Here is a 26,883-nt window from a genome sequence, read left to right on the forward strand (position 1 = left end):
ACCGAGAATCTCCCTGCCCTCCCGGCTCTCCTTTGGTGGGCCCCGCCTGACCAAGGTATCGGGCCCCGGTCTCCGGCCCCTAGACGGCGAAGAAGGCAGGGCTACGCAGTGAGGCGTGAAGCGGCCCGGGACACGCAGGCTCAAAAGGGCAAAAGGCGCGGCCACAGCGCGCAGCCGAGGTCAGCTGGTGTGCGCAGGCGCAGCTCTGCGCGGGCTCGGGGGCGGGACGGTCCCGCGGCATCTACGTTTGCGGGTAGGCGGGTCTAGGCGCGTGGTGGCCGCGCCGGCGCTGTTCGCCGGGTGTGACGTACTAATCGTGCGCCGCCGCCGCCGGTGGGCCTGGGGCTCGCGGGAGGGGAAGGAGGAGGAGAAGGGGGAGGTGGTGGAGGTGGAGGCTGAAGCCGAGCGAGAGGCGGCCCGGCGGGGCGGCTCGGCGGCGCGCGGCCCAGAAGCGTTGGAATCCTGAATTGAGACGGCTGCGCCTGAAGACAGCAGGACTGGCGGGGCCGCCGCCGTCGCCAGAGAGATGAGCCGGGAAGCCTGAGGCCGGAGACGCCCGCCCTCGGGCCCGTCCGCCCGGCTTCCCCGCTCCCGGTGAGGACGCCCCTTCCCCCCTCCCCCCAACCCTGTCGCTGCCTCTTCCGTTCCTGGACCTCATTCCCCCCTAACCGGGGCCCGGGAGGCCCTCGAAGGGGCTTCTTAAGGCCCTTGTGCGCAGAGCCGTCCGAGCCTGTAGGACCGTACCGGTGCTGGGACGCATTCCGGTCCCCGGGGACAGAGCAGGAGAAGGGGTGGGCCAGCCTGGCTCGCGCGGCTCATTTCTGTCTCAACACCTTGATTCGGCTGCCTAAGCACCGATTCGGTTCTTTCAGTTTCCTTTAAAATCTTTCCTTTTCATAAGATCCTACTGTCTGAGCCATAGTTCTGCCATCCGCATTCCCTCTTGAGACAAGCCGAGCATGCCCACACCCCCCATTCATTCCAGGCTGATAGAGAACTCTCTTGCCGCTCTAGACCACGGTTTCCCTGTGGAAGTGGTGTTCTCTTCAGGTATCTCTACCATGTCATGATTCCCGTGCTGAGCTATCTCCCTTATTAGGGTTTCAGGACACTCTGGTGGTGTTAAAATAGAGAAAGAGAGGCTGAAAATACCGGGTTTGACTTGGAGATCTGAGAAATAAGATCCTCCAGGCCTGCTGCTTAGCCACTCTGCCTTGCCTCTGTCTGGCGGGGCAGAGATGATAGCAGACTCTAAAGGGCTCCTTGTGGACCATGTTAAGTGGGAAGATCTAAAGTTAGGAATTTTGCATTTTTCCCTCTTTCCTTAGTTTATTTGCCACTGATTCCACAGGAGGATGCTGAGGAAGAGAGGCAGGATCTGGAGTACAGGATGTTTGGGTTCTGACACTCTTAACCTTTGTTTTACAGCTTACTGGAAGATGAAAGAGACTATACAAGGGACCGGGTCTTGGGGGCCTGAGCCTCCTGGACCCGGCATAGCCCAAGCTTACTCAAGTCCCAGGCGGGAGCGTCTTCGTTGGCCCGCACCCCCCAAACCCCGACTCAAATCAGGTGGAGGGTTTGGGCCAGATCCTGGGTCAGGGACCACAGTGCCAGCCAGACGCCTCTCTGTCCCTCGGCCCTCTTTTGATGCCTCAGCTAGTGAAGAGGAGGAAGAAGAAGAGGATGAAGATGAAGATGAGGAAGAGGAAGTGGCAGCTTGGAGGCTGCCCCCCAGATGGGGTCAGCTGGGAGCCTCCCAGCGGCCTCGTCCTCCCCGCCCCACTCATCGAAAAACCTGCTCACAGCGCCGCCGCAGAGCTATGAGAGCCTTCCGGATGCTGCTCTACTCTAAAAGCACCTCGCTGACATTCCACTGGAAGCTTTGGGGGCGCCACCGGGGCCGGCGGCGGAGCCTCACACAGCCCAAGAACCATCTTTCACCCCAGGAAGGTGGTGCGACACCACAGGTGCCATCCCCCTGCTGTCGTTTTGACTCCCCCCGGGGCCCACCTCCACCCCGGCTGGGTCTGCTAGGTGCTCTCATGGCTGAAGATGGGGTGAGAAGGTCTCCACCAGTGCCCTCTGGGCCCACTATGGAGGAAGATGGATTAAGGTGGACTCCAAAGTCTCCTCTGGACTCTGACTCAGGTAAGGTTGGAATGGGGCAGAGGAAGGAGTAGGGAGGTCTAAGATCCTGTTGCTGTGGGGAGACCTGGGCCTGAGGAAAGTAGAATGGCAGAATGAGAGCGTCCAGAATAGCTGTGAAATGTCTTAAGCCCCACTTTGAGCAGGAACTAAGTTTGGGGACGTAGTTGATGCTGGAATACAGAATCCCTAACTAGGTGTCCTGTGCATGGGTGAGAAAGGTGGACATGGTTTAGGAAAGTCAGACAGTCTTGTCCACTTGAAATCTCTCTTCCTTGGGCCTCTCAGGATAAGGACCCCTGCATGTACATCTGCAGAGGGTGCTATTTTCATAATGGTGGGAGGGACGCTCTCTGAATAGTAGAGTACATCACCTGTACAGTTGTGTGTGACATTCACGCTCAGAATATTTTTCTTTTGAAGAACCCCAACCAAACAATTTCAGCCTTTCTCTGTCTTTATGAATTATTTAAGTATTTGTTGAGTCTTTGCTATGTGCTGGGTGCTATGCTAGGTGCCGGGCAGATAGTAGTGTCAAATATCTCTGAAGTTCAAATCTCTCTGAATCCTAATCTTTTCTTGCTTTCTTCCTGTCTGTGAGTAGCAACTCTCCCTCTCTGTCCCTTTATAACTTCTTGGACATGCCTGTCTCATGCTTTAGGGTCTCCATTCCTTAGAGTTTATATTGGTAGATTTTGCTTCAGTTCACTCTTCTTGTGGTCTTATAATTTGTGTACATCGTTTAATCTTCCTATTCTCCTTTGGGCCAATATCTCATCCCCATCCTTTTTCCTCTGCCTGAAACAGGCCTCCTCTCCTGTGCTCTGCCCAATGGTTTTGGGGGACCACCTGGGCCAGAAGGGGAGCGAAGTCTGGCACCCCCTGATGCCAGCATCCTCATCAGCAATGTGTGCAGCATCGGGGACCATGTGGCCCAGGAGCTTTTTCAGGGCTCAGATTTGGGCACTGCAGAAGAGGCAGAGCGGCCCGGGGAGAAAGCTGGCCAGCACAGCCCTCTTCGGGAGGAGCATGTGACCTGCGTGCAGAGTAAGGAACCCTAGAGGACCTAGTCTCTTTCTCTCAGCCAACTCCTAGATCAGAGTCTAGAGGCCTCACCCAACTCCTGTCTCCCTCCTCCACTCAGGCATCTTGGATGAATTCCTTCAAACTTATGGCAGCCTCATCCCCCTCAGTACTGATGAGGTAGTAGAGAAACTGGAGGACATTTTCCAGCAGGAGTTTTCTACACCTTCCAGGTAAGGCATGAAAGAGATGCCCTTCAGAAGAGGGCTGGGACCTGGGGGATGGGGAGAGAATGCTGCTGCCTTTTCTTCCATGGGGATCTACTTGGGGAGAAGTAGAAAGCTAGAGCTGAAGAGGAGGAATCTGTAGGCACAGTGCCAAACCCCTGTAAGCTGGCTGGGAGTGTCTTTACTTGGGGCCCTGAAAGACTACGTATACCTGAGTATTCAGGTGTCTCTTTCAGGGGAGTAGGCCCTTGGCAGGTTCTCAGAAGGATCCATGAACAAAAAAACGGGGGAGGGTGGGGTCAGTTTATAGACTCTTATTCTAGGCAGTAGAAGGTACTTCTGTGTGCCCTAGCCCCCTCGTCTCTTGTGTGACTCCACCCTTGGCCTACTCAGGAAGGGCCTGGTGCTGCAGCTGATCCAGTCATACCAGCGGATGCCAGGCAATGCCATGGTGAGGGGCTTCCGAGTGGCCTATAAGCGGCACGTGCTGACCATGGATGACTTGGGGACCTTGTATGGACAGAACTGGCTCAATGACCAGGTAAAGAGGAGGAGAGAAACAGGCCCAAGAGGGGATTCAGGGAGCTGGGTGTCTGGGGCCCTCTGCATGGGGGAGCCCTGTACCCATGCTGCACCCTCCATGGCAAGTTGCCTCCCATCTCCCACCCAGGTAATGAACATGTATGGAGACCTGGTCATGGACACAGTCCCTGAAAAGGTAGGCCTAATCAGTTACTTCAGTCCCCAGAAGAACTTCCACAGTTCCAAGCAGCTTTTTCAGTCCCTTTCATCTCCATTTTACATAAAAGAGGGTCTCTGTTCTTGGGGGAGAGGTGGTGGAAGGTAATCTTGTTAAATTTAAATCTGTAATTTTAGTCCTGAACTTATCAGTTCTATTCCTTTCCCCCAGTCTTTAATGTTTTTCCCCTATGGCTAATTCCACAAATTGGGATGGGAAGCTGTAAGATAAGATTAAAAACAATTTGGTTTTTTACCCTTAGTCAATTGGAGTAGAGATTGTTGAAACCAGTCCTTAGAGCCGTAATAAAATGGAGTGGACTGGGAAGGGCAGACTTAGGAAGAGGGCCTGAGGTCTTTTAATTCCATCCAGCTCTTTTGTATCATTGCACAGGTGCATTTCTTCAACAGTTTCTTCTATGATAAACTCCGTACCAAGGGTTATGATGGGGTGAAAAGGTGGACCAAAAACGTGAGTTATGAATTCACATCTACTTGTGCAATACCTTATCCCGAAAGAATTAGAGTTCTGTTTTCTATGAGCCCTTTTCCCAACCCTGTTTATTCAGTCTTTCAAATATTTATTAAATGTCTTTTGTGTGCTAGGTACCGTTGTAGGCATTAAAGCTACAGTATTAAGTAAGGAAAACTTCAGGGCTGGCCTAGTGGCGTAGCAGTTAAGTTTGCATGCTCTGCTTTGGCAGCCTGGGGTTCATGGGTTCGGATCTCTGGTGCAGACCTACACACTGCTTGTCAAACCATGCTGTGGCAGCGTCCCACGTACAAAATAGAGGAAGATTGATGACAGATGTTGGCTCAGGGCCAGTCTTCCTCACCCCTCCTCCCCTAAAAAGGGGAAAAGTTCTTGCCTTTATAGGGTGAGAAGAAATAAAGCAAGGTAAATTTCAGCTAGTGATAAGTGCTGTGAACAAATTAAAACAGAGCAATGTAGTAGCATAAGTGAGTACTTTGGGTGATCTGGGAAGGCCTCTGAGCTGAGACTTGAATGATGAGGAGCCAGCCATATGCAGATCTGGGGGAAGAGTATTCTAGGTGAAGGAAACAGAAAGTTGGTGGGATGAAAAGGGAGAAAGAACATGTTTAAGTAACAGAGGGCCCGTGTGGATGGCTTTTGTGGTTAGAGCAGAGTGAGTAAAGGGAAAATGATAGAAAATTTGGTTAGAGAGGAGTCTTGTAGGAATAGAGGATAGGCTAAAGAAGGTAGATCTTATTCTACATGTACTGAGAAGCCATTGAAGAGTTTTAAGCAGGCTGGGAAGTGCCTCATGTTTTAAACTCCTGTTTCAGTGAGAGATTGGAAGGGGGGCAAGAGTAGAAGCAGGCAGACTAACTGGGAGTATAGCACAGAAGTCCACATGAGAAATGTGGACCAGAGTAGTAAAGGCAGAAATAGAAGTAGTTTTACCTAGGATAAGTTTTGCAGGTAGAACCAATAGGACTTTCCTGACAGATTGGATGTGGGAAGTGTAGGAAAGGTAGGAATCAGGGATGATATCTAGGTTTTTGGCCTAAGTTACTGGGAAAAATGGGGTGGGGAGGCAAGGAGATGCAGACCTGGTAAGGAAAAACAGAGATCTTTTCATCTCTAGTTTCCCTGCCTTCCAATTCAAAGGCCAGGAAATTTCTACAGTGGGGTAGGACCATTGGCTCCAGCATTTTTTTCTCTCTTTCTTTCTTTCTTTTTTTTTGGTGAGGAAGATTGGCCCTAAGCTAACATCTGTTGCCAATTTCCCTCTTTTGATATACATAGTTGTATATCATAGTTGTAAGTCCTTCTATATGGGATGCCACCACAGCATGGCTTGAGCAGTGTGTAGGTCTGCGCCCAAGTTCCTAACTGGCAAACCCTGGCCCTCCGAAGCAGAGTGCATGAACTTAATCACTATGCAACCAGGCTGGCCCCAGCTCCAGCATTTCTTAATTTCCGTTCCCAGATTCAAGAGCTTACACCCTCAGGGACCTGGCAGGCCTGCTTCTCCAAGTAGAGGTGGGGTGACACACAGTGAAAAGAATTTGGCCTTCCATATACCTGTGTTCAAATCCCATCTCTGCCGTTTTTAACTTCTATGACCTCGGGCAAGTTACTTTACTTTTCCAAGCTGCATTTTCCTCCTCATTAGGTTGAACAGGAAAACTTCCCCATATGTTTGTTGTGAGCATTAACTGATAGAGCATTTACCAGGTGCCATGTGTTGTTCTAAGTGTATTATGGATATTAACTAGTGTAATCCTTATAAAGCAAATGGATGACGGTAGGTACTGTTTTTACTCTCTTACAGATAAGGAAACTGAGGTATAGAAAGTCATTAAGTAGCTTGCCCATGGTTATAAGTTAGTAAATGGAGGAGCCGGATTGAACCCTGGCATTCTGGCCTCAGAAATCCTGAGCCTGGGTTTTAGCTACTAAGTGCTTCTACCTTTAATGTGTGAAAACTGTATGGTCCATCCTGGGCTCTCAAGTGTTTGTTCTGACACCACTTCCTCTGTCCTGCCTGCCTTCCTTACCCTGAGAATCTAGACATCCAGACGCCAAGCCTTGCCTCACAATCTAAGGCCCAGGTCTTGTGTTCTCCCACTTGGCTCCTTGCCTGCTCTTCCATTCCTTTTTAGAACCCTCATGGCACTAGGCAGGACTCCTGTGCTATCTTACCTTACCTCTGGCACTGCCTCCTCAGGTGGACATCTTCAATAAGGAGCTACTGCTAATCCCCATCCACCTGGAGGTGCACTGGTCCCTCATCTCTGTTGATGTGAGGCGACGCACCATCACCTATTTTGACTCGCAGCGCACCCTAAACCGCCGCTGCCCTAAGGTTTGAGAGGGAAGGGGAAAAACAGGCAGAATGTGGGGAGGAGGGGCAAGACATTCCAGGCAGGAAGAGGGTGGATTTTGGGTCTCTGAGGAGCAACCTGGTCATAGTGCCTGTGACCACCACACCCTGGGTTCTGTTAAGCATCACTTCTTCTTTTCCTCCACCCACATAGCATATAGCCAAGTATCTACAGGCAGAGGCAGTGAAGAAAGACAGGCTAGATTTCCACCACGGCTGGAAAGGTTACTTCAAAATGGTGAGTTTCCAGAGGGAGGGGTAGGGGGTGGGGGGAGGTGGTAGGAGGCAGAAGTTGAAGCCACATCCTTAGGAGTCTCCAGGTGAAGGGCCTACCTTTTTATTCTCTAGAATGTGGCCAGGCAGAATAATGACAGTGACTGTGGCGCCTTTGTGTTGCAGGTAAGATGTCAGTTGGGTTAAAAGGGTTGTGAGGGAGGCCGGAGGCTGTTCTGCCTTCCTCATTTGGTTCACAGCCACTTATGGAGTGGGAGTAACCTTGTGTGAAAAAGCAGAAACTCTGATTTCATTGGTCCTCTCCTGGCTTCCCCATCCCACACTGGCACTGGGTCTTTGGTCCTTGGTCTCTGGCCCTGATATAGTTGCCTGATCGCCGCCCCCCCCAACCCAAAGTATTTGCTCCCTCTTAACCAAGTATTTCATGTACCTAATAAGATTACTGGCTTTAGAGTCAGACTATTTTGGAGCCCCAGGCTATGGGACCTTGGCTCCCTTTGTTTGTGAAGTGGGGGTGTTCTCTGAAAGATCCAGTGAGACATATCTCATGAAATGGGTAGCACAGGTTTTGACTCAGGGGGATGCTCAGTAGGTGGTTCTCATGGCTTGCTTTGTTAACACCTAGTACTGCAAGCACCTGGCCCTGTCTCAGCCATTCAGCTTCACCCAGCAGGACATGCCCAAACTTCGTCGACAGATCTACAAGGAGCTGTGTCACTGCAAACTCACTGTGTGAGCCTCGTATCCCAGACCTCAAGCCCATTAATGAATGGGCAGGGGGACATGGGAGACCCTTCCTTCCCAAGAAACTCCAGTTCCTTTCCTCTCTTGCCTCTTCCCACCCAGTTCCCTTTGGTTTTTCATATTTAAATGTTTTAATTGATTTCTGTAATTTTTTTTTCTTTGAGAGAATACTTGTTGATTTCTGATGTTCAGGGGGTGGCCATGGAAAAGCCCCTTTTTCCCTCAGTCTGCAGGGGAGTAAGGCCTTGTGGCCTGGGTGGGGCAGTCATCCTCCTTCCATGTGCAGAGGGGGACAGGAAAATCTGTGCTGGGGGTGGTGGGCGGGCAAAGGGATTACTGCCTGCCAGATCTTCAAACTTTTTTTTATATATATATATATAAATGCCACGGTCCTGCTCTGGTCAATAAAGGATCCTTTGGAGATACATAGTGGTGGTCTTCCTTAAGGGGCCTCATACTAGTGGATATGCTCTTTCTCAGGCTTTCCTCTAGCCAGTGCTGGTAGAGACCCTTTTTTGGGTCTCATGATTTCAGAGGCCACGTTTCCATCCCTGCCTCAGATGGTGCCAACACTATGTCTTCATCACCCAAAAGAATCCCCCGGCCTGGGGAGCAGGGCTGGAAGAGGGGAGAGTTTTGGTAAGCCTCAAAAATACGGGAGATTGAGAGATGCTAAAACTGGGGAATAGGGATACTTAAGGAATTCGGCCAGGATTCATAACAGCAACCTCAAATGCCCTTAAGCCCAGAAATCGGTTATCCATCCCTCCTCCCTCCAGTCAGGGGCACTCCCCCAGCCACTAGGATATGGCTCCTGATTCCATCGTCCTTGGTATACTTGGAGCACGGCGGGGTGGCGTCTGAGCTATCTTTGAAGCAGAAGAGAACAAAATAAAACGTGTGTCCAGTGGAAACGAGCAGATGTAAAGGGAAGTGGTAGTCCCGGGAGCCCGGAAGTCCCTGGAGGCTAAAACCTCGCCCCCCTTACGCGATAGGGCCTACTAGGCCACATGACTAAGGCCCTATCGCCTCCGCACGTGTAGAGGTGCAGGGCCCCAAGATGGCTGCCAGGCCTCGAGGCCTGACTCCTGTATGTCACTTCCGTACCGGCGAGAAAGGCGGGCCCTTTAGCCAATGAGGCCGCGGGGCGGGCCTTCACCTTGATAGGTGTTCAAGTTATCCAATGGTGGCTGCGTGCCGGAGCGTCTACGAACGGACGTCACTCAGAGTTGCTGAGCGCGAGCAGGCGGGGCCGAAGCGACCGGGCCAATGCGATGGCTGGGGCGGGGTCGGGCGCTCTATAAGTCGTCGATAGGCGGGCACTCCGCCCTAGTTTCTAAGGATCATGTCTGCGAGTCAGGATTCCCGGTAAGAAAGGCATTTGCAAGAGATTGTGGCTACTTACCCTTGCCGCTCCCTTCCGAGGGCCCCGCCGGGGGGAGCTGAGGCCCACCAGGGATGCGGGGAGGCCAAGCGGGAGGACCCGTACTGGGGGAGTGAGGGGCAGATCCACGGCCGGCGCTGCCACTGGGGCTTGGGCAGGGGGCCAGGACAGCCCGCCTTTCGGGCCCTAGCGTACGAGGATCACTAGGAACCCTCGACCCGACGCGCTGCCGTGCGCGGAGCCCTGGCGCTGAGTGGCAAGACGCGGTCGCAGCCTAGCGTGGGAAAGGTAGAGCCGGCCGCCACCGCGCGTGGCCCCGAACCGGCAGGTCCGGCTGCCTCACTGCCGGAGGGAGGGCTCGCGCGCGCTCGGGTGCCGGAGGATTCTGACAGTACCACTCGCTACAGGCGGGGGTGTCTGGGTCCTCAAATCCAGTCGCCTCGTTGCGTTGAGGTGTGGGTCGGGGAGAAGAAGCCGGCCGTTCAGTGTGCTGGTTTTCTTGACGGCCAGGACTGAGCCTAACCCCGAGGAGCGGCCGCGTGAGGCACCAGGAGCCCACCCGGCGCCGGGCGGGCGGGTCCATTTTGCCGCACAAGCCGGGCAATTGGCAAACTGCGGATGGGCAGGTCCACTTTCCTTCGGGGGTGAGCGGCCTGAGGTACGGGAGGGCGACGCCATTTCGCGACGGGGGCGGGCGGGATGTGGATTGTTCCAAGCCGGGGGGGAGATGCCGCTGGGTGGTCGAGGGAGCGAGCACATGGCGGCCCGAGGTGTTCCCCTCCCCCAGTCCGCTTCGCTTCTAAGTGTTGTGCAATCTCCCCCTTTGCTAGCTCGGCTGGGGCTCATTGTGCGCGAGGCCGCCACCGCCCGCGGCCTCCCACATCCGGGCACCGCGAGGGGGGGAGATGGGCTGGAGGGAGTGGGGGAGGGCGCGGGAGAAATGACGTGGGGGGGAAGGGGATGTCCTGCCCTCGGATCTGGGAGGTGAAGGGCGGGACTTCCGGCGCGCTGGGGCCGCGATGGGAGGTGCACGCGCTTGGGCTTGGGGCAGCCAGGCCCGGGACACGTGGGTCCGGCGGCGGGCACCACCTCCGGGCCCCGTAAGCAGAGAGCCGCTCCTTCTGGCCTCCGGGTCGTCTAGGAGGGTTACCCCATCATGTCCGGGGCGGCCTGGCCTGAGCCGCTCCTAGGATGGGGCAAAGGACTGACTCAATTGTAAGGTAACTACTGTGTTTACTGGGAATTGACGGGGGTTGGGTCAGGGAGTGAAAAGGCTGATGGCATCAGGAAAGGCCGGTTGCTAGTAGACAGAACCTGGCTGTCAGGATTTCTAACGTGCCTTAGTCGGCGTACTCATACTTTAAACCAACAGATCCAGAGACAATGGCCCCGACGGGATGGAGCCCGAAGGCGTCATCGAGGTGAGATTGGACTCTTATCACCAGTGCCCTTCATCTCTGGGAAAGGCAGTGTCACTAGCAGTGTTTCCTGGTTTGTGGAGTGGTGGTTCAGTGAGTTAAGATTTGATTAAAACCGGCACCCAGGATTCATCTTTAATACATAGCCTAACTCCCAAGTGGTTAAGTTCTCCTCCACAGGAAGTCTTAACTACAGTGATTTGTTAAAAACATATCCCTGAGAAGATCTATGAAACATGGCATTCAAATTGAGTCCAGTCGTCCCTTCTACAACTTCCAGCCTCACAGTTTACAAGTGGACTGGCTCCTTAGAGTGCTTTCTCAGACCATGTAGAACCAGCTGGCTTCCCTGGAGGGAGGAAAGGTGGGCTCTGAAGCTTTGGTGCTGCAGGCAGGCATCCTGTTTGCTCCAGCACTAGAGCATACCCTCCCCTCTTCTACTACGTGAATTTGTTTGCATCCTTCAGAGTAACTGGAATGAGATTGTTGACAGCTTTGATGACATGAACCTCTCGGAGTCCCTCCTCCGTGGCATCTACGCCTATGGTTTCGAGAAGCCCTCTGCCATCCAGCAGCGAGCCATTCTTCCTTGTATCAAGGGTAAGATTCCTCTGCTCCAGAACAAGTTCTGGACTGTCCCTGACCTGGGTAGAGTGGCACCTGGTTGGTGGTGCCTGTCTCATATCAGCCAGGGACAAAGCAGCTCCTTGTTCATCCCAGCTTGGCTTTTGGTCTGTGCCCATGCCTGGTTCATGCCCTGGACACATGGATTGCTGGTTGAATTTCAATAAGGTAGTGTTTCAGCCATCTCATACTTCCTTTTTATAGCTATTTCTAGCTTAGTTTTATGCTGTACTAAAAGAGTTAATAACTGGACCTGGCTTCCAGATCTGTTCCCACTTGGGTACTTTGTGATAAGGTGTCTGTGAAGCTCTTTATGTTTAGCACATAGCTCTATTGGTTGCTTCTTGACCAGGGCCTTGATGTTTCATGATCGCAAAGTGTATGCTCTTTGCCATATCAAATTTCTGTCCTAATTTCTCTGTTTAGGTTACGATGTGATCGCTCAAGCCCAATCTGGGACTGGGAAAACGGCCACTTTTGCCATATCAATTCTGCAACAGATTGAATTGGATCTCAAGGCCACCCAGGCCTTGGTTCTGGCTCCCACTAGAGAGTTGGCTCAGCAGGTGAGAGCGTAGCTTCTTTTTCCTCGGCTGAAGAACCAATTTAGAAATGGTTAGCACAATAAAAAACTAGAGTTATGCTTCCCAACCATCTTGGAAGAACTGAAGTATGGGGTAGGTGGGGTGGGGGAAAAGATGATCTGAAGTAAAGAAAGGAAATTGGTAGCTGACTTTCAGGTTTCTCAAGACTTCTTAGGTTAATTATAAGCTTTTTTCTACCCAAACACAATTAGCATCACTTCCTCCACCCATTTCCTGAGTCAAATGGGAAGGCTGCTGGGTGGAGCCTGGCTGGCTGGGCAAGTTTGGTGGCTCTTTTATGAACAAACTCCCTGGCAATGGGCAAAGAGACACCTGATTGGTGGTGTTGCTCTTATTTCAGTCAGGGGCAAAATAGTTGTACAGTCCTTTGTTCATCCTAGCTTGATGCCTGGGTTGGTGGCCAGAGCTGTTTCATGCCTAGGGCACAGAAGATCCTCATGCTGGACTGTTCCTGGGTCTTGGAGGGGAAAGGATCAGAAATACTGGTCTCATAAGTAGATTATTGAGACTCGAGGAATGTATTTTTTTAAACATCCTGTGCTAAACTTTTGGACAAAGATAATTTAAGCAAGTGGTCTTAGTAGAAGTCTATCTTAGGGCTCTGCTGTCTAAAACATGCTTTTAAGAGTGAACACATGAGCTACAGTTGGCTTTCAGAAATTAGGAGGTGTACTATGGAAAGAAGCTATATTATATTAAAGTTGTTTTAGAGGGCTGTTACTGTGTATCTGTATACTCAGGAGACAAACAGAATTCAAATCGTGAGTCTTTGCCACTTTTACTGGCCATGTTATCTCAAATGGATTATTTAACCTGCCTTTGTTTCTTGCCTTAAAAGCATATTTATTAATGGTGAATGTCTCAGTTGTTAGAAAGGATAAATAGATAAGAAACATTCAAAATGGGGCCTGGCACAGTTGTAGCTAATATGTGAGTACTTGTGTTTTTCTGGGTTCAGATACAAAAAGTAGTTATGGCATTAGGAGACTACATGGGTGCTTCCTGCCACGCCTGCATTGGGGGTACCAACGTGCGTGCCGAGGTGCAGAAACTGCAGATGGAAGCTCCCCATATCATCGTGGGTACCCCAGGCCGTGTGTTTGATATGCTTAACCGGAGATACCTGTGTAAGTATCAATTTTCTCGTCTTCTGGGCCATTTCCCTCTTCTTTGTGCTTTCCCAGTCTTTGAACTTGGCCACACTCTCATTCCCAATGATGCTAGTTTTCCTCTCTGAAAGAGTTGCTCTGTGATGAACCCCATGCGTGTCATCTGAGCCTGGCTTCCCTGTCTTCTCAGCCCAGGTAGTGTTCTACTTCCCAGGGCTGTTGTCTGGCCTGGCAGGGGGCTCCTGGGCAAAGGATCAGTCTTTGTATTCTGAGAGCAGACCACCTGTCCCTCCCCTTTTCTTTATAGGGAAAGTTAAGTGTCTTTTACATTTCCCTAGTTGCTACCTGTTGGTATTTTTTCTCTCCTGTAGCTCCCAAATACATAAAGATGTTTGTACTGGATGAAGCTGATGAAATGCTCAGCCGTGGATTCAAGGACCAGATCTATGACATATTCCAAAAGCTCAACAGCAACACCCAGGTGGGAAAAACAGACATGTATAGTCTTGCTTGTATAGTTGATGATCTCTTTATAGATTGTGGTGTGATTGAGGTAAGGGAACAGCAATATCAGGTGCCAGAGGAACCAAAAAAGAATTCTGGAGTCTCGGGGCCGGCCCCGTGGCTGAGCGGTTCAGTTCACGCACTCCACTTCATCAGCCCAGGGTTTTGCTGGTTCAGATCCTTGGGCCCTGACGTGGCACCACTCATTGGGCCATGGTGAGGCAGCGCCCACATGCCACAACTACAGGGACCCACAACTAAAAATACAGAACTATGTATAGGGGAGCTTTGGGGAGAAAAAGGAAAAATAAAATCTTAAAAAACAAAAAAAAGAATTCTGGAGTCTCACATCAAGCCTTTTTATGCATTGGCTTCTGTTTTAGGTGGTACTAGGGAAGGGGACAGGCATTGTGGACTATCCCCTGCTCTAAGGCTGCTCTTTTTTTCTGTTAGGTGGTTCTGCTGTCGGCAACAATGCCTTCTGATGTGCTTGAGGTGACCAAGAAGTTCATGAGGGACCCCATTCGGATTCTTGTTAAGAAGGAAGAGTTGACCCTGGAGGGTATCCGCCAATTCTACATCAATGTGGAACGAGAGGTGGGGCCTAGTGCAGGAGGCGGGCCTGGTATTAAGTTGTTGGGTATAGCCCCTGACTGATTTTTTTTTCTCCCCCCACCCCCACTCCCCATCCCCAGGAATGGAAGCTGGACACATTGTGTGACTTGTATGAAACCCTGACCATCACCCAGGCAGTCATCTTCATCAACACCCGAAGGAAGGTTGATTGGCTCACTGAGAAGATGCATGCCCGAGACTTCACTGTCTCTGCCATGGTGAGTTTGCCCTACCTTGTTATCAGCAGTGTGTATCAGTGTCCCACTTAGAGCCAGTTCTCTCAGAACCGAAGTGCCTACCTCTTCACACCCTTCTATCTCCTGTTCTAGCATGGAGATATGGACCAAAAGGAACGAGATGTAATCATGAGGGAGTTCCGCTCTGGCTCTAGCAGAGTATTAATTACCACTGACCTGCTGGTGAGTAGAGGGGAATTTGGAGGAGATTGGGAAGGAAGAAAGGAGAATCCAAGGTGATTCCCTCTTCCAAGGGGCCTACTAATGCCCTTTTTCAGGAAAGTAGCAACTTGGAATAAAATCTGGCATGCCTCAGGTTTTCGGGGGAGAGGGGATGTTTATTTCCTTTGCCTTCCTTTGGCTGCCTACATATATACATGTCTCTTCTGGATATATTGTGTTCTCTTCTCGTTCACATGCTGAAGTTGTCGTCTTTTTTGACGTAGGCCAGAGGCATTGATGTGCAGCAGGTTTCTTTAGTCATCAACTATGACCTTCCCACCAACAGGGAAAACTATATCCATAGGTAAGTGTTGATCTGGAATACTCACCCACCTCATGCCCAGGCCTCCCTAGGCTGAAGCTTCTGACTTTCCCCATTCTCCTTATCCTCACTTTCCTTGCTTTCCAGAATTGGTCGTGGTGGACGTTTTGGCCGTAAGGGTGTGGCTATTAACATGGTAACAGAAGAAGACAAGAGGACTCTTCGAGACATCGAGACCTTCTACAACACCTCCATTGAGGAGATGCCCCTCAATGTTGCTGACCTCATTTGAGAGGGGCTGTCCTGTTACCTAGCCCCAGCCAGGGTTCAATCCTTGGGGGGCTGAGGAGGAGCAGAAGGGGGGAGGGAAGGGAGCCAAGGGATGGACATCTTGTCATTTTTTTTCTTTTTTTTTTTTCTTTGAATAAATGTCACTTTTTGAGGCAAAAGAAGGAACCGTGAACATTTTAGACACCCTTTTCTTTGGGGTAGGCTCTTGCCCCAGGCGTCGTCTCTTCTCCCAAAAACACTAATCCATTTCCCTAACCTAGTCAACCTCCAAACCCCAGAGGCTCTCCCCACCCCAGCTGAATTCCTCTGAAAACAATTCAAGGGGCTATAATGTCACTCAACCTCATTTGCTGGACCAAATCTGGAGGGAGAACCCCTGAGTTAGGTGGCCCAGGGGATTGTCCCAGGTGGGGGGAGCAGGGGAGAGAAAATGGTAGCCATTTTTACATTGTTTTGTATAGTATTTATTGATTCAGGAAACAAACACAAAATTCTGAATAAAATGACTTGCAAACTGCCTGTTTTGGGCTTTTCATTTCTTACCTCCCCTTCCCTCCCACCTGCTATTGGGTACATCTCTGCTCCCCTTTTCAGCTAATACTTAGTTTTGTGTTGGGTTGCTTTTTTTGTTACCACCTAAGAGTTGACCAGAAGATGGTCATGTTGACTGGATAACGTGACCCTTCTGCAAGGGATTGGGCAAGCACCATCATAAGTGCTTCACGTGTCTCAGCGAAGAGGAAGTGATATATGGGGAGGGGAAAAGGGAGTGGAAAGAAGTTCTAATTTTACATCCTATGGAACTTTTCTCTGGAGACCACTAAGGGAGGGCCTCCTGTTTCTCAATTTGTTCTGTAATCTCTTGCCACAACTGTAAGCGTATTTTGCTAAGGTAGACAAATGGGTCCCCAAGGGTCAACTGCCTTAAGACCCCATCTCATTCTGCCCACGTGACATTCTTGACCCTGACGGCTCCCATTTTGAGAAGCCAGGGCCAATCATCTAACTTAAAAATTTAATGACTAAGAGATTGGTGGCTGGGGGTGAGGTGCATGAGTCAGGTTGGGGGTGGGATTATCTCAAGTCGAAGACTTTCATTTCCTCCTTTCCCAAAGGGGGAGAGTAGGGTTGACTGAGCGAGCAGCTGGTACTGAGACGAGCCTAGCTGAACTTTGGGTGAGGCTGGTCTGTCATGAGGCTGGCTGTGCTTTTCTCAGGGGCCTTGCTGGGGCTACTAGCAGGTAAGGAGAAAGGGGACTGGAGGGGAGGGAGCCCCTGGGAAGGAGCCTAACCCTAGGTTGCTAACCAGTCTTTCCTCCGCTGAAAGCCCAGGAGACAGGGAATGACTGTCCTCATAAAAAATCAGCCACTCTGCTGCCATCCTTCACGGTGACCCCTACAGCTACAGAAAGCACAGCAAGCCCTGGAACAACGAGCCACCAAACTACCCAGAGCCACAGAACCACCACCACAGGCACCACCAGCGACCACCCCACAACAGCCACTCACAATCCTACCACCACCAGTCATGGAAACACCACAGTTCATCCAACGACAAGCAACAGTACTGTCACCAGCCCAGGATCAGCCAGCAGTTCCCCCCACCCAAGACCACCTCCGCCCTCTCCAAGTCCTAGTCCAGGCTCCAAGGAGGCTATAGGAGATTACATTTGGACTAATGGTTCCCAGCCCTGCGTCCGGCTCCAAGCCCAGATTCAGATTCGAGTTCTGTACCCAACCCTGGGTGGAGGAAAGGTAAAGCCAAGACTGGAGGTCATGAGGGGAAGGGGGTGAGGCCTTCTGCTGTGGTTTAGAAGGGAAAAAAGAAGAAGGGTGGACATGAAGGGAACAGGGAACCTTGGGCGGCATGGCTGGGTAGTCTTGTGACTGTCTCATCTTTAACCTCTGCAGGCCTGGGGCATCTCTGTACTGAACCCCAACAAAACCAAGGCCCAGGGGGGCTGTGCCCATCCCCACTTACTTCTCTCATTCCCCTACGGACAGCTCAGCTTTGGATTCAAGCAGGTACTTCACCCTCATCCCTCATTCTTGGCCTCCAAGCGCCCTATCCCAACCAATCCCTTGCTGCACTCCTTACTCTGTGTACATGGATGCCACTCTCCCCTGCTGCCCTGAGCCTTCCTGGTCACCTCCCCAGGAGCCACTGCAGAGCACTGTCTACCTGAACTATATCGCTGTGGAGTACAACGTGTCCTTCCCACAGGCAGCGCGTGAGTGACCTTCCGTTTCTCATCACTTGCACTAGATGTCCGGGCGTCCAAAGGGATCTAAGCTAGGGGGATGGGACATGGATATGGAGCTGACCCTTCCTCTCTCTTTTAGAGTGGACATTCTTGGTTCAGAATTCATCCCTTCGAGATCTCCAAGCCCCCCTAGGCCAGAGATTCAGTTGCAGAAACGCAAGCATCGCTCTTTCACCAGCTTTCCACCTTGACCTGCTCTCCCTGAAGCTACAAGCTGCTCAGCTGACCCCCACAGGAGCCTTTGGGCCAAGTAAGACCTATTCCTTCCTAGAACTCTCCCACTGCACTGAAAGCCCCTCGCCCCAGGTCTAGAATCTCCCTTCTTATACCCCAAAATTTCCTCCCTCTCTCAGGCTGTTATGACCATAGGGCACTGTCCTCTCCCCCTCTACAAGACTGCCTATACTCTCCCCTTTTATTTATTGCTGAGTCATCCTAGGCAAGATCCTCACCAATCTCCTACTTCCCAATGTCCCCCACATTCCTTCCTCCCTCCTCCCACCTTTATCCCAGCCACCACCACTGTAATGCCTACTTGCCCTATCTTTCTGCCAGGTTTCTCTTGTCCCAGTGACCAGTCCATCTTGCTGCCTCTCATCATCGGCCTGATCCTCCTCGGCCTCTTCGCCCTGGTCCTCATTACCTTCTGTGTCATCCGGAGACGCCCACCCACCTACCAGCCACTCTGAGCGTTTATCCCAACTCCCAGGGCACCAGGGGGTGCCCTCATTTCTCACTACTCGGCCGACTCAGAGACCAAATTATCTTCCTTCCCTCTCTGTCCTGAAGAACAAAAGTAGAGAGAATGCAATCAGCAGGGATGAGGGGAGAGATGTTTATTAAATGCAGCAGGTTGCCCCCTCCCCCATCCCCAGTAGGAGAATGGTAAAACCTATTCAAATCTTTGTCCCTGATTTCCCTTGTCCTTCCTGCCAGAATTAAAAGCCGTGAGTTTTTTGTCACATGTCTTCCTGTGCTTTTCATGGTTGTGTCTCAGGGAGCCCGAAACAGCTGGTGAGGAGGGATGAAAATGCCCATGTGTGACCAAATGCCTTCATGGGTTCATCTCCCAAAGCCTGGCACAACTGGTGTTGAATCTGCCTCCCCTCCCTTTCTCCTCTTCTCTGGGGCCCCTGGCTGCTCCAGATCCCCCTCCCCTCCAATCTGGTGGAGCCCAACAGTCTTCTTCCCGACCCTCATAGACAGGTGATGGAAGCAGCACTAGCAATGAGTGAGTGGGGAAAAGTCAAGTCTGTGTCATTTTGTCTCCAAAGGCTGCGCCTGTGGCTCTTTAGCACAAGAATTCCCTGCCCACCGTGTCCAGGGCTAGCTGAACAGCCTGATTAAACCCTCAGTGCATCTGGGATGCTCCTGTCTCATTTGCAAAGGGTTTCATCAACCATGGAAGCAGTAGGTACTCTGACCTTCACGTACAGTTACCCTCGGTGCTCCTAGGAAAACATGGCTCCAGCCTGGGCCACCGTACAGCCAACCCTTAAGTCCCCAGTGGTGGTGTAGCTAGTGGTGGTGGGTGGCAGCCAATGTTCAGATTCTAGAAAGGGCCTCCCAGCCAGCCACAGCCTGCACTACCACTGAGTGCCAGTCCCCCCTTTACAGTAGGCCTTGGTGCAATGGCTGGGGGCCAGAATGGGGCCTTTCCAGTTGTAGGAACCCTGTAAGGTGACAGAAAGCAGCCACCAGGACCTGAAGACCCACCCCACTGAGGGCAGCCGGCAAGTAGCAGGGCCCCAGCAGCCCAACTACCGCGTCACGGACATCCTGTATGACCTTGCAGACGGTGGTGAGAGTCACTGAGGAGCTGCTCAAAAATGTGGTACTCGCAGCAGACGCCTGGCCAACACAGCGTGATGGCCAGGCCCCCCTCCACTGGGATGGCCGAGAGTTCGTGTCCCAGCAGCAGGTGGCTAAGGGCATCGCTCCCGCCTGGGAATCCAAGCTGCCCTTTCCCAAGCCGAGGTGCTGCGCCCACTCGGCCTTGCTTAAGTCCTTGCTCAGCACATGGTCACGGCAGGCGGAGGAACGGGACTTGGCCTAGAGGTGGTGCCCTGGGGGCAGCGGGGTGGGAGGAAACGCCGGGGCCCTGTGCTTCACGGAGGCTGCCAGGCCTGGGCCTGCGGTGGTGGCTTAGGCGCTGGGGCCCGCAGGGGGCTGGAGTTCTCTCCTGGAACTGGGCTCGCCCTCCCCTCCTCCTCCTCTTCTGCTTCACTGTCCCGGCCGGGCAGCCGCCGGCACACCCATCCGCCAAGGCCTGGGCGAACCAGAGGAGGGGGAAGCGTGGGTCCTGCGCGAGCCGGTGCCCATGGAGAGCTGCCCCGTGCAGACTGTCCCGCTCCCGCTGGCGCCCTTCCCTCCGAAGACGCTAGGAGAACAGAAGATACAGAGCTACAGCGCCCCCACCCAACGCCATTTTGGAGACTCACGCTCCTTCTCTCTCAACTTCGAACAACGTAAAGTCAGCTGGGAGAAGACAAGATGGCGCCGAGCCGAAGCAGCTGAGAAAGGCAGGAGGATAAATCTTGCTTCCGAAGTGGAAGCGTAAATAAAGGCGCGAAAAACCGAACTGCGCAGGCGTACAGCCTTGGCACGCTGTAAAATTCGAACAGCAGGGAGGGCGCGCCCAAAATGTGGTCTCTGGACGAGACCCATCTTACGCTACTGAAGGTGGGGTGGCGTAAGAAAAGGCGGAACACAGGGCGCTGTCCCGCGGAGTCGCGGGAAGAAAGAGAAAGCGTACCCAGAGCGCGCATGCGCATTGTCAGTCAGTGGACGTTTGGAGAGACTGGCGGAAGTAAGCTTTGCAATATGGCGGCCGAGGCAGACGGGGCGCTTAAGCGGCTGTTGGTGCCGCTTCTTTTACCTGAGAAATGCTACGACCAAATTTTTGTCCAGTGGGACTTGCTTCACGGTAAGTTGTACTCGGCATCCGTGCAAGGTTCTGCTCGAGTGCCCTTGGGCTGTCAGTGGGGCATGACCGAGGATTAAGTGACGACGGCGACTGCTGCCACTCTGTGCTGTGCGGAAGTCACATCTGAGAGGGAGGAGAGTGTCTTGGTTTCCATAGAGGGAGGACGCCATATTTGGGCAAGAGGGGGAGTTGCCGGTTGGAAGTACTTTCTTTGGGAAGTTTAAGCTTTAGCGATAGTGAAAGACGAAAAGACTCAAATTTTACAAAACAAAGTTAAAATCTGATCAAATCGTTCCAACCTTTAATAGGCCGCCGTACCTTTAGGAACAAGGTAACACTTGATTAAAAGCCTCTGACGAATCCAGGCCTTCAGCCCAGAGGCTTCTGCCGTCTTGTTGACGTTCCTTCCAGCCTACATATTTGCTCACAGTCTAATTTTGGAATAACTTAACTTCCTTCCTCTGTCTGTCTACGAGGCAACTCCACAGCAAAGCCCACCTCAGACATCAGATCCTTTGGGAAGCCTTCCCAGTCTGCCCCTGTCAGTTCATGGTATCCCACCGGGCCAAGCTCCTTGTGGGGAGGGCTTCGAGGCTAGCGTAGCTATGGATGGCCAGGGCAGAAGAGCAAGCCCTAGGATAGGGTTAAGTTCCTGAGTGGGGCCAGGGACAGAGGGTCCAGGAATGAGTGAGACCTGTCCTTGGGAAGAGAAGACAGGTGAAGTGGATCGCCTAGTTGCTCAGTGGAGGGGAATAAAGCATCCAAGGGCTTTTGCGCATTGCTCAGCTTTATACAGGGATGCAATAGAGAGCCTTGGAAGTCCGACCAAGCTGTTTTAGATGTAATCTACAGGGAATTAAGAATGGCTCAGAGGAAAGGAATGGTCAGAGCTGTTTTGGAAAGTCACCTGGTCTGAATGTGGTAGGATTTGGAGCAGGAAGGATCAGGCCTTTTTCACCTGCTTCCAGACAACCCAAGGCTTCCTTGTGTGGTCTCAAGGTCTTAACAGCAGCGGCCACCCACAGGAGCACTTAAAGCCTTTAGGCCTGTGCTGCTCCTGAAAGCCCTGGCCTGGATTCCGGAGTTCTCGTCTCTGCTTACCCCTTTTTCTCTTCTCAGTCCCCTGCCTCAAGATTCTCCTCAGCAAAGTCCTGGGGCTGAGCCTTGTGGCTGGATCACTTCTGGGTGTGTATCTTATCTTCCTTTCCTGCTGTTGCCATGGGGGTGGAGTGCTAAGATGCCATAAACTGGGTGGGTCCCTTAACCAGAAGTGGGGTTAACATGCTCCCCAGTCTGCTGTGTAGTTGTTGTGTTGCACTGCCATGGAATGTCAGCTCCTCAACCCTGCCCCTCTCATCCTTTCTCCAGTAAAACTGCCCCAGGTGTTTAAAATCCTGGGAGCCAAGAGCGCAGAAGGATTGAGTCTCCAGTCAGTAATGCTGGAGCTGGTGGCATTGACTGGGACCATGGTCTACAGCATCACCAACATCTTCCCTTTCAGGTGAGGGGCCTGCCCTTTATCTCCAATGGTAAATGCTCACAGCTCTAGTGGAGGTTGGGGTGAGGGAGGTAAAAGGGCAGGAAGGCTTAAGCTCTTGTGGAAATCTAGTCATCATCTGTGGAGATGAGAGGAGGTGAGCATCCCAAGAATGCCCAGGATCCAGACTGAGTCAGTCAGGTGGGGGCTGCTGGGATGCAGGTGAGGAACCCGTAGGGCTGTGGAAGACAGGGAATAATCAGGGAATTGTGTCCCAGATGGACGGGCTATGGAGGCTTTCCTTGCCTCTTTCCAGGCCCGCCTTTCTTCCTCCCAACTCTTGACTCTGCAGCTCTTGGGGTGAAGCCCTGTTCCTGATGCTCCAGACCATCACCATCTGCTTCCTGATCCTGCACTACAGAGGACAAACTGTGAAAGGTGCTGGGGACTTACCTAAGAGTAGGCTGCGGCTCTTGGGAGCCCTGCTGGGAACTCAGGCCTGGGGAAGCCAGAGGACTTGAGAGGTTGAGGAGGACTCCTTGCTTCCCTGACTCCTAGGTGTTGCTTTCCTGGCCTGCTACGCCCTGGTCCTGCTGGTGCTGCTTTCACCACTGACTCCCCTGGCTGTAGTCACCCTGCTCCAGGCCTCCAATGTGCCTGCTGTGGTGGTGGGAAAGGTGAGTACTGGGAACAAGGGGAAGGATGTTAGGAGGGGGGCTGGGTGAGGGGCAGAGTAGAAGCTCAAAGTGTGGGGGTGTCGTACTGAAAGGAATGGGGAAATCTGTGATGGGAACATGGGAAGACTTCAGATGACAGAACAAAGGGTCTCAACTCCGCCCCTAGCTGCTCCAGGCAGTCACCAACTACCGCAACGGGCACACAGGCCAGCTCTCAGCTGTCACAGTCGTTCTGCTCTTTGGGGGCTCCCTGGCCAGAATCTTCACCTCCATTCAGGTGAGTGCACCTTCTCCCCTCTAGAGGGCACTAAAACCTCGTCTTATCTTTCCCAGCTGAGGCTTTAAAGCTGTCCCTTCTCTGGAACCTTTTTTCTTTTCTTTTTTTTTTTTTTTTTAAGAGTGACCCTAGCTCTGTCTCTCACATCCAGGAAACTGGAGATCCTCTCATGGCTGGAACCTTTGTTGTCGCTGCCCTCTTCAATGGCCTCATTGTTGCCCAGCTCCTCTTCTACTGGAATGCAAAGGCTCCCCACACGAAAAAGGAGTAGGGCTGAGCTGGCTACGAGAGTCCATTCCATGTTTCTATTCATCCATCCAACCTCAGGGTCCTCCCATCTGAACCAGTGTGCTGATGTGACTTTTAATCATCTGCCATTCTTCTGCCAATTGCAACCTCTTGGATCAGGGTTTGTTCATTAGGAAGGATGGGGGTAGAGATTTTCAGGGTAATATTTTGATTTATTTTGTGCTGTCCTGTGCATGTACTATTAATTCACCTAATCATTTGGCTGAGATTTTTCCTTTAGCAGCAATTTTCAGCTACTTACCTATTCTGGGCAAGTCTTGCCCTGTTCTCCTGTCTTCTCACTTTCCTTCTGGCCCTACAGGACAGACCCTGGACAGTGGAAGAGACTAAGGGGCTTGTGGCTTCTCCCTCCCTCAGCCTGGCTGGGACTGACTCCTGGACCCCAGTGCTGGGTGGGGGAAGGGGGACGGAGAATGACTCAGGCAGGGCCCCGGGGTGGGGTGGAGGTTCCTGCTCTGGCAGGTCCAGGCGGAAGGGAGTGGAGAGCGCGCTGGTTCCTGCTGCAGTGAGGGGAACAGAAATGGGGCAATAAAGACACAGAGACATGGTCCAATCGTACAAAACTGTGTTTGTCCTACAAAAAAATATAAGTGTAGTGTTGCTTCCCCTGGCTTTCGTGGTGGGGGGACTGCAGGCCTTCTCTGAACTGTGGTCCATCACAGTTCTAAAGAAGAGTTTACAGCCTGGGAATGGGGGGTGGGGGGTGTTTCTGGGTGAAAAAGGAGGCTGGAACCCTTCCTGGCAGGTCCATGTCCATGAGGGTTAGAGGTGGGTTAAGGGCATGGGGGCCCCTGAAAGGGGAGGGTTGTACGAAGTGGGAGAGCCTGGGGGTAGGTAGGGGCTATAGGGGGGGAGCAGCTCCCCTTGGATCCTGGGGTTATTCGGAGGGAGGGAGCATGGCGAGGGGGCCTCTGGTTTACAGTGGGAAGAGCTGCAAAGAGAAAACACAGGGGTTAGCACTTCCCTGGGTTGGAGGTGTCAAGCAGAGTTCCTAACTCGCATGTCGGGGTGGGTCTGACCAGTTCTGGTCAGAGGTAGAGCTTGTTACCCACCTACCCATCCCTGCTATCCAGGCCCCCCTGGGTACCGCAGGTCCGGAACCAGACCTCAGGATGGCTTAGAGAGCAGCGCAGCCATGTTGGGGCACGCTCAAGAGCGGGCTTGCGTGCAGTGCCTGTTTTCCTCTTGGGGCGGCAGGCCAGGAAGGGGCAGAGTTGGGCTTGGCCTCTCCTTGCCCCGGGGGCTGGGAGAGGAAGCCGGGTCACAAGAGGGCCAGAAGCAGGGGAAATGGGAAATTCAGGTAACTAGAAGGAACGTAGTCACGTCCAGGGGCCTGTGGTCTGCCCCTGCAGGGCCACCACTGCCACACTGCGATGGAAACGTCCTTTAGGAAAACCCTGGGCCGCTAGAACTCCCACCCCCACCCTCACTGGGCACTGGGGTGGTGCCGCGCAAACCTCAGCAATAGCCCCCAACTACCCCCATCCCGAATGGCCTCTGCTTGGCTGGGCTCAGGGCACCCCCCCCCAGTCAGGTCCTCTTGTATCTGCCCCCACCAGGCTCCAGGAAGGGGGCACAAGCGTTTCCTTCCTCACCCCGCTACCCAGGCACTCACCCGTAACTGCCAGGCAGGTAGGCTGTCGAGTAGTTGGGGGGCTGGTACCCAAAGCCTCTGCTCCCCTGGGTAGTCGTGTACACGGACCCCCAGACTGGTGCGCCGCCAGCTACGCTGCTGCTTCCCTGTCCAAAGTGGGGCGGCCTGGCGCCTGAGCTCTTAGTCTTGCGCCGAGGCCGATACTTATAGTCGGGGTAGTCGCGCAAGTGCCGGGCCCGGAGCCGCTTAGCCTCTTCAACGAAGGGCCGCTTCTCGTCCTCGCCCAGCAGCTTCCACTGCGCGCCTAGGCGCTTGGAGATCTCAGAGTTGTGCATCTTTGGGTTCTGCTGCGCCATCTGGCGGCGCTGAGCGGAGCTCCACACCATGAACGCGTTCATGGGCCGCTTCACCTTCTCCAAGGGAAGCCCCCCGGAGACCACTGGGCTGCCAGCGCTCTCCCGCTCCTGGGAGCCCGAGGACGAGGAGCTAGGGGCTGTGGGAGTGGAAGGTTCCAAGCTCCAGGCCTGGTCCTGTGAGGAGCCAGGTAGCGCCATGGCGGTTTGGAGAAAGCCTTAAGAGGGTGTCCCACACGCGCTCCCCTCCAAAGTGAAACGTTGATCCCCAAACCCGGTATCCTTAAAATGGAAGTGTCTTCTTGGTCTGGAATTGTTCCAGAGAAACTCGTGTCCTTAAAAAGTATATATCGTCCCGAAGTTCAGAGTCCTAATGGAGCCCCTGCTCCCAACCAATTTGGCTGGCTTTGGGGAGTGCGAAATCCCGTCTGGTACCTGGTATTGGACAGGTTGTACTCTCCTTTTCTTGTTGCCTGGAGGTACCCGACCCAGTCCCACTCCCCTACCCGCTCCTGGCCTCCGGCCGACCTTTGGTGGAAGCAGTAAACCTTCACTCTGGGTCTCTGCAGTTCCGTAGCTGCCAGGCGGCGCAGCCCAGGTGCCACAGCCCTCTCACCTGGCCTGTGTCTGTGTCTGGTGGCTCAGCCAAACCCAGGAACAGCTTTTAACGACTGACTCCTCCCCATTCCCTCCCAGCAGACCGCGCCTCCTTAAGGGCACCAACATCACCCCTCCCTTAGGCAAACCCAGGTGTCCTGTTCTTCCCAGCCCCCAACACACCTCCTCAGGGCACCACGCCCCCTCCCCACCCAACACCCAGATGTCAGGCCTTCCAGCCCCAGTAGCTGAGAACATCTTCCCCTCCCTTCTTAAGCTTTGGTAATTTAAAGTCAATTCCTTTGCACGATGGGATCAAGCACAGGGTGATCAAAAGCTCTCAGGGTCAGAGCTGTGCTAGGAGGAACTTGGAATCACCCCACCCCCCCACTCGTCACCCCACCACCCTTTTCTTGTGCCTACTGCTCCTCAAACCCCCAACCAGCCCCTGGGGCAAGAAAGTCAGGCAGTCTGAGAGGTAGGCCATTTTTGTTTCCTGAGTCATCCCAGCAGGTGCTTGGGTGGTGATTCAAACTCTCTCTCCAGGTGAGAAAACTGAAACCCTCCCAACTCTAGCCCCTAAACCTAGGTTTCTCCACCACCACTGAACCACTGGATTATGGTACATTTTATCTCCAAACCTCAAGTCAGGAGACAGGGAGCCAGGAACTCCAGAACAACTCCCTGGGGCTGAAAGGTCAGTGATGTGGATGCTGGAGAAAAAGCCTGGATCCAGAGCAGAGAACCAGGAGGTAAAAGGGCTCGACACCTAGGTCCCAGCTGTTGTGAGGGCACCCTGCTCCTCACTCTGCCCAAGGCCCAGCCCAAGCTTCAGGCCTCAGGTAATCCGATTAAGCAGCCTGCCTTGGCTCTCAGGTTTTAGAACAGCTCCAGCTTCGTGAGCAGCCCTACTAGCCCGCTGTGACTCAGGGTATAGGAGTGGCCTAGCTCCCTCTACCAGTGAACCTGGGGGAGGGGAGCAGCAGCAAGACAAGCCACTCCTCTGGACCAGGAGGGTACCTGGGCCTAGGGAACTTAGGAATGTCAGGAATTCCCACAAATAGACCATCTTTGGAACACCAGAGAAGCCAGGTGTGGACAGGAAACAAGGGCCAGGGGCCAGGGCAGAGCAGTCCTAGAGAGACAGATGGGCCAAACTGGGCACAAGGGAGG

The 26,883-nt window shown here is 52.9% G+C and overlaps 5 protein-coding genes and 4 non-coding genes across 12 annotated transcripts; 8 read left to right on the forward strand and 1 right to left on the reverse strand.

Annotated features, from left to right (window-relative positions):
• Positions 1 to 228: 228 nt before the first annotated feature.
• SENP3 (SUMO specific peptidase 3) lies at positions 229 to 8,391 on the forward strand. 2 transcript variants are annotated; one of them, XM_008530360.2, is made up of 11 exons: positions 229 to 594; positions 1,429 to 2,151; positions 2,956 to 3,195; positions 3,293 to 3,404; positions 3,792 to 3,939; positions 4,069 to 4,116; positions 4,531 to 4,608; positions 6,833 to 6,970; positions 7,143 to 7,226; positions 7,337 to 7,387; positions 7,848 to 8,391. In XM_008530360.2, exons 2-11 carry the CDS (start codon positions 1,440 to 1,442, stop codon positions 7,956 to 7,958), a joined length of 1,722 nt encoding a protein of 573 aa, XP_008528582.1. In that variant the 5' UTR covers positions 229 to 594; positions 1,429 to 1,439; the 3' UTR covers positions 7,959 to 8,391. The 2 variants fall into 2 exon arrangements, with proteins under 2 accessions (XP_008528582.1, XP_008528583.1); XM_008530361.2 differs by lacking the exon at positions 7,337 to 7,387 and having other exon boundaries at positions 272 to 594.
• A 610-nt stretch (positions 8,392 to 9,001) lies between these two features.
• Positions 9,002 to 15,755, forward strand: EIF4A1 (eukaryotic translation initiation factor 4A1). Of its 2 annotated transcripts, XM_070563327.1 has the most exons (12): positions 9,201 to 9,334; positions 9,861 to 10,008; positions 10,723 to 10,771; positions 11,236 to 11,368; positions 11,819 to 11,958; positions 12,956 to 13,124; positions 13,478 to 13,587; positions 14,064 to 14,207; positions 14,306 to 14,443; positions 14,555 to 14,644; positions 14,908 to 14,987; positions 15,093 to 15,755. In XM_070563327.1, the coding sequence occupies exons 3-12, from the start codon at positions 10,748 to 10,750 to the stop codon at positions 15,235 to 15,237; spliced, it is 1,173 nt and encodes a 390-aa protein (XP_070419428.1). In that variant the 5' UTR covers positions 9,201 to 9,334; positions 9,861 to 10,008; positions 10,723 to 10,747; the 3' UTR covers positions 15,238 to 15,755. The 2 variants fall into 2 exon arrangements, with proteins under 2 accessions (XP_008528579.1, XP_070419428.1); XM_008530357.2 differs by lacking the exon at positions 9,861 to 10,008 and having other exon boundaries at positions 9,002 to 9,334.
• LOC139074207 (small nucleolar RNA SNORA48) lies at positions 11,403 to 11,537 on the forward strand. The gene has a single exon (XR_011523745.1). It is a non-coding gene; the product is annotated as a small nucleolar RNA SNORA48 (small nucleolar RNA).
• On the forward strand, positions 12,283 to 12,427 carry LOC139074208 (small nucleolar RNA SNORA48). Its single transcript, XR_011523746.1, has one exon. It is a non-coding gene; the product is annotated as a small nucleolar RNA SNORA48 (small nucleolar RNA).
• LOC139074219 (small nucleolar RNA SNORD10) lies at positions 13,242 to 13,382 on the forward strand. The gene has a single exon (XR_011523757.1). It is a non-coding gene; the product is annotated as a small nucleolar RNA SNORD10 (small nucleolar RNA).
• Positions 14,691 to 14,834, forward strand: LOC139074259 (small nucleolar RNA SNORA67). Its single transcript, XR_011523795.1, has one exon. It is a non-coding gene; the product is annotated as a small nucleolar RNA SNORA67 (small nucleolar RNA).
• Positions 15,756 to 15,981: 226 nt separating the features above from the next.
• Positions 15,982 to 18,462, forward strand: CD68 (CD68 molecule). Its single transcript, XM_008530358.2, has 6 exons — positions 15,982 to 16,477; positions 16,564 to 16,991; positions 17,148 to 17,261; positions 17,395 to 17,467; positions 17,580 to 17,750; positions 18,056 to 18,462. Exons 1-6 carry the CDS (start codon positions 16,429 to 16,431, stop codon positions 18,187 to 18,189), a joined length of 969 nt encoding a protein of 322 aa, XP_008528580.1. The 5' UTR covers positions 15,982 to 16,428; the 3' UTR covers positions 18,190 to 18,462.
• A 145-nt stretch (positions 18,463 to 18,607) lies between these two features.
• On the forward strand, positions 18,608 to 23,729 carry MPDU1 (mannose-P-dolichol utilization defect 1). Of its 2 annotated transcripts, XM_070563344.1 has the most exons (7): positions 18,608 to 20,426; positions 21,546 to 21,611; positions 21,795 to 21,927; positions 22,256 to 22,341; positions 22,462 to 22,580; positions 22,747 to 22,857; positions 23,009 to 23,729. In XM_070563344.1, the coding sequence occupies exons 1-7, from the start codon at positions 20,144 to 20,146 to the stop codon at positions 23,126 to 23,128; spliced, it is 918 nt and encodes a 305-aa protein (XP_070419445.1). In that variant the 5' UTR covers positions 18,608 to 20,143; the 3' UTR covers positions 23,129 to 23,729. The 2 variants fall into 2 exon arrangements, with proteins under 2 accessions (XP_070419445.1, XP_070419446.1); XM_070563345.1 differs by lacking the exon at positions 21,546 to 21,611.
• On the reverse strand, positions 23,715 to 26,879 carry SOX15 (SRY-box transcription factor 15). Its single transcript, XM_008530356.2, has 2 exons — positions 24,782 to 26,879; positions 23,715 to 24,097 (listed from the first exon to the last, which is right to left on the reverse strand). The coding sequence occupies exons 1-2, from the start codon at positions 25,312 to 25,314 to the stop codon at positions 23,929 to 23,931; spliced, it is 702 nt and encodes a 233-aa protein (XP_008528578.1). The 5' UTR covers positions 25,315 to 26,879; the 3' UTR covers positions 23,715 to 23,928.
• Between the last annotated feature and the right edge of the window lie 4 nt (positions 26,880 to 26,883).

This window comes from Equus przewalskii, chromosome 10 (genome assembly GCF_037783145.1).
Source record: "Equus przewalskii isolate Varuska chromosome 10, EquPr2, whole genome shotgun sequence".
Classification (NCBI taxonomy): Eukaryota; Metazoa; Chordata; class Mammalia; order Perissodactyla; family Equidae; genus Equus; species Equus przewalskii.

Coding starts and splice junctions, on each gene's coding strand:
- SENP3 (XM_008530360.2), top strand. CDS start 1,440: ATGAAAGAGACTATACAAGGGACCGGGTCTTGGGGGCCTGAGCCTCCT. Junction 2,152..2,955: donor TCCTCTGGACTCTGACTCAG/GTAAGGTTGGAA, acceptor TGCCTGAAACAG/GCCTCCTCTCCTGTGCTCTG. Junction 3,940..4,068: donor AGAACTGGCTCAATGACCAG/GTAAAGAGGAGG, acceptor TCTCCCACCCAG/GTAATGAACATGTATGGAGA.
- CD68 (XM_008530358.2), top strand. CDS start 16,429: ATGAGGCTGGCTGTGCTTTTCTCAGGGGCCTTGCTGGGGCTACTAGCA. Junction 16,992..17,147: donor CAACCCTGGGTGGAGGAAAG/GTAAAGCCAAGA, acceptor TAACCTCTGCAG/GCCTGGGGCATCTCTGTACT. Junction 17,262..17,394: donor TCAGCTTTGGATTCAAGCAG/GTACTTCACCCT, acceptor TCACCTCCCCAG/GAGCCACTGCAGAGCACTGT.
- SOX15 (XM_008530356.2), bottom strand. CDS start 25,314: ATGGCGCTACCTGGCTCCTCACAGGACCAGGCCTGGAGCTTGGAACCT. Junction 24,098..24,781: donor TACCTGCCTGGCAGTTACGG/GTGAGTGCCTGG, acceptor TTCTCTTTGCAG/CTCTTCCCACTGTAAACCAG.
- EIF4A1 (XM_008530357.2), top strand. CDS start 9,312: ATGTCTGCGAGTCAGGATTCCCG. Junction 9,335..10,722: donor TCTGCGAGTCAGGATTCCCG/GTAAGAAAGGCA, acceptor TTAAACCAACAG/ATCCAGAGACAATGGCCCCG. Junction 10,772..11,235: donor AGCCCGAAGGCGTCATCGAG/GTGAGATTGGAC, acceptor TGCATCCTTCAG/AGTAACTGGAATGAGATTGT.
- MPDU1 (XM_070563344.1), top strand. CDS start 20,144: ATGTGGTCTCTGGACGAGACCCATCTTACGCTACTGAAGGTGGGGTGG. Junction 21,612..21,794: donor TGTGGCTGGATCACTTCTGG/GTGTGTATCTTA, acceptor TCCTTTCTCCAG/TAAAACTGCCCCAGGTGTTT. Junction 21,928..22,255: donor ACCAACATCTTCCCTTTCAG/GTGAGGGGCCTG, acceptor TTGACTCTGCAG/CTCTTGGGGTGAAGCCCTGT.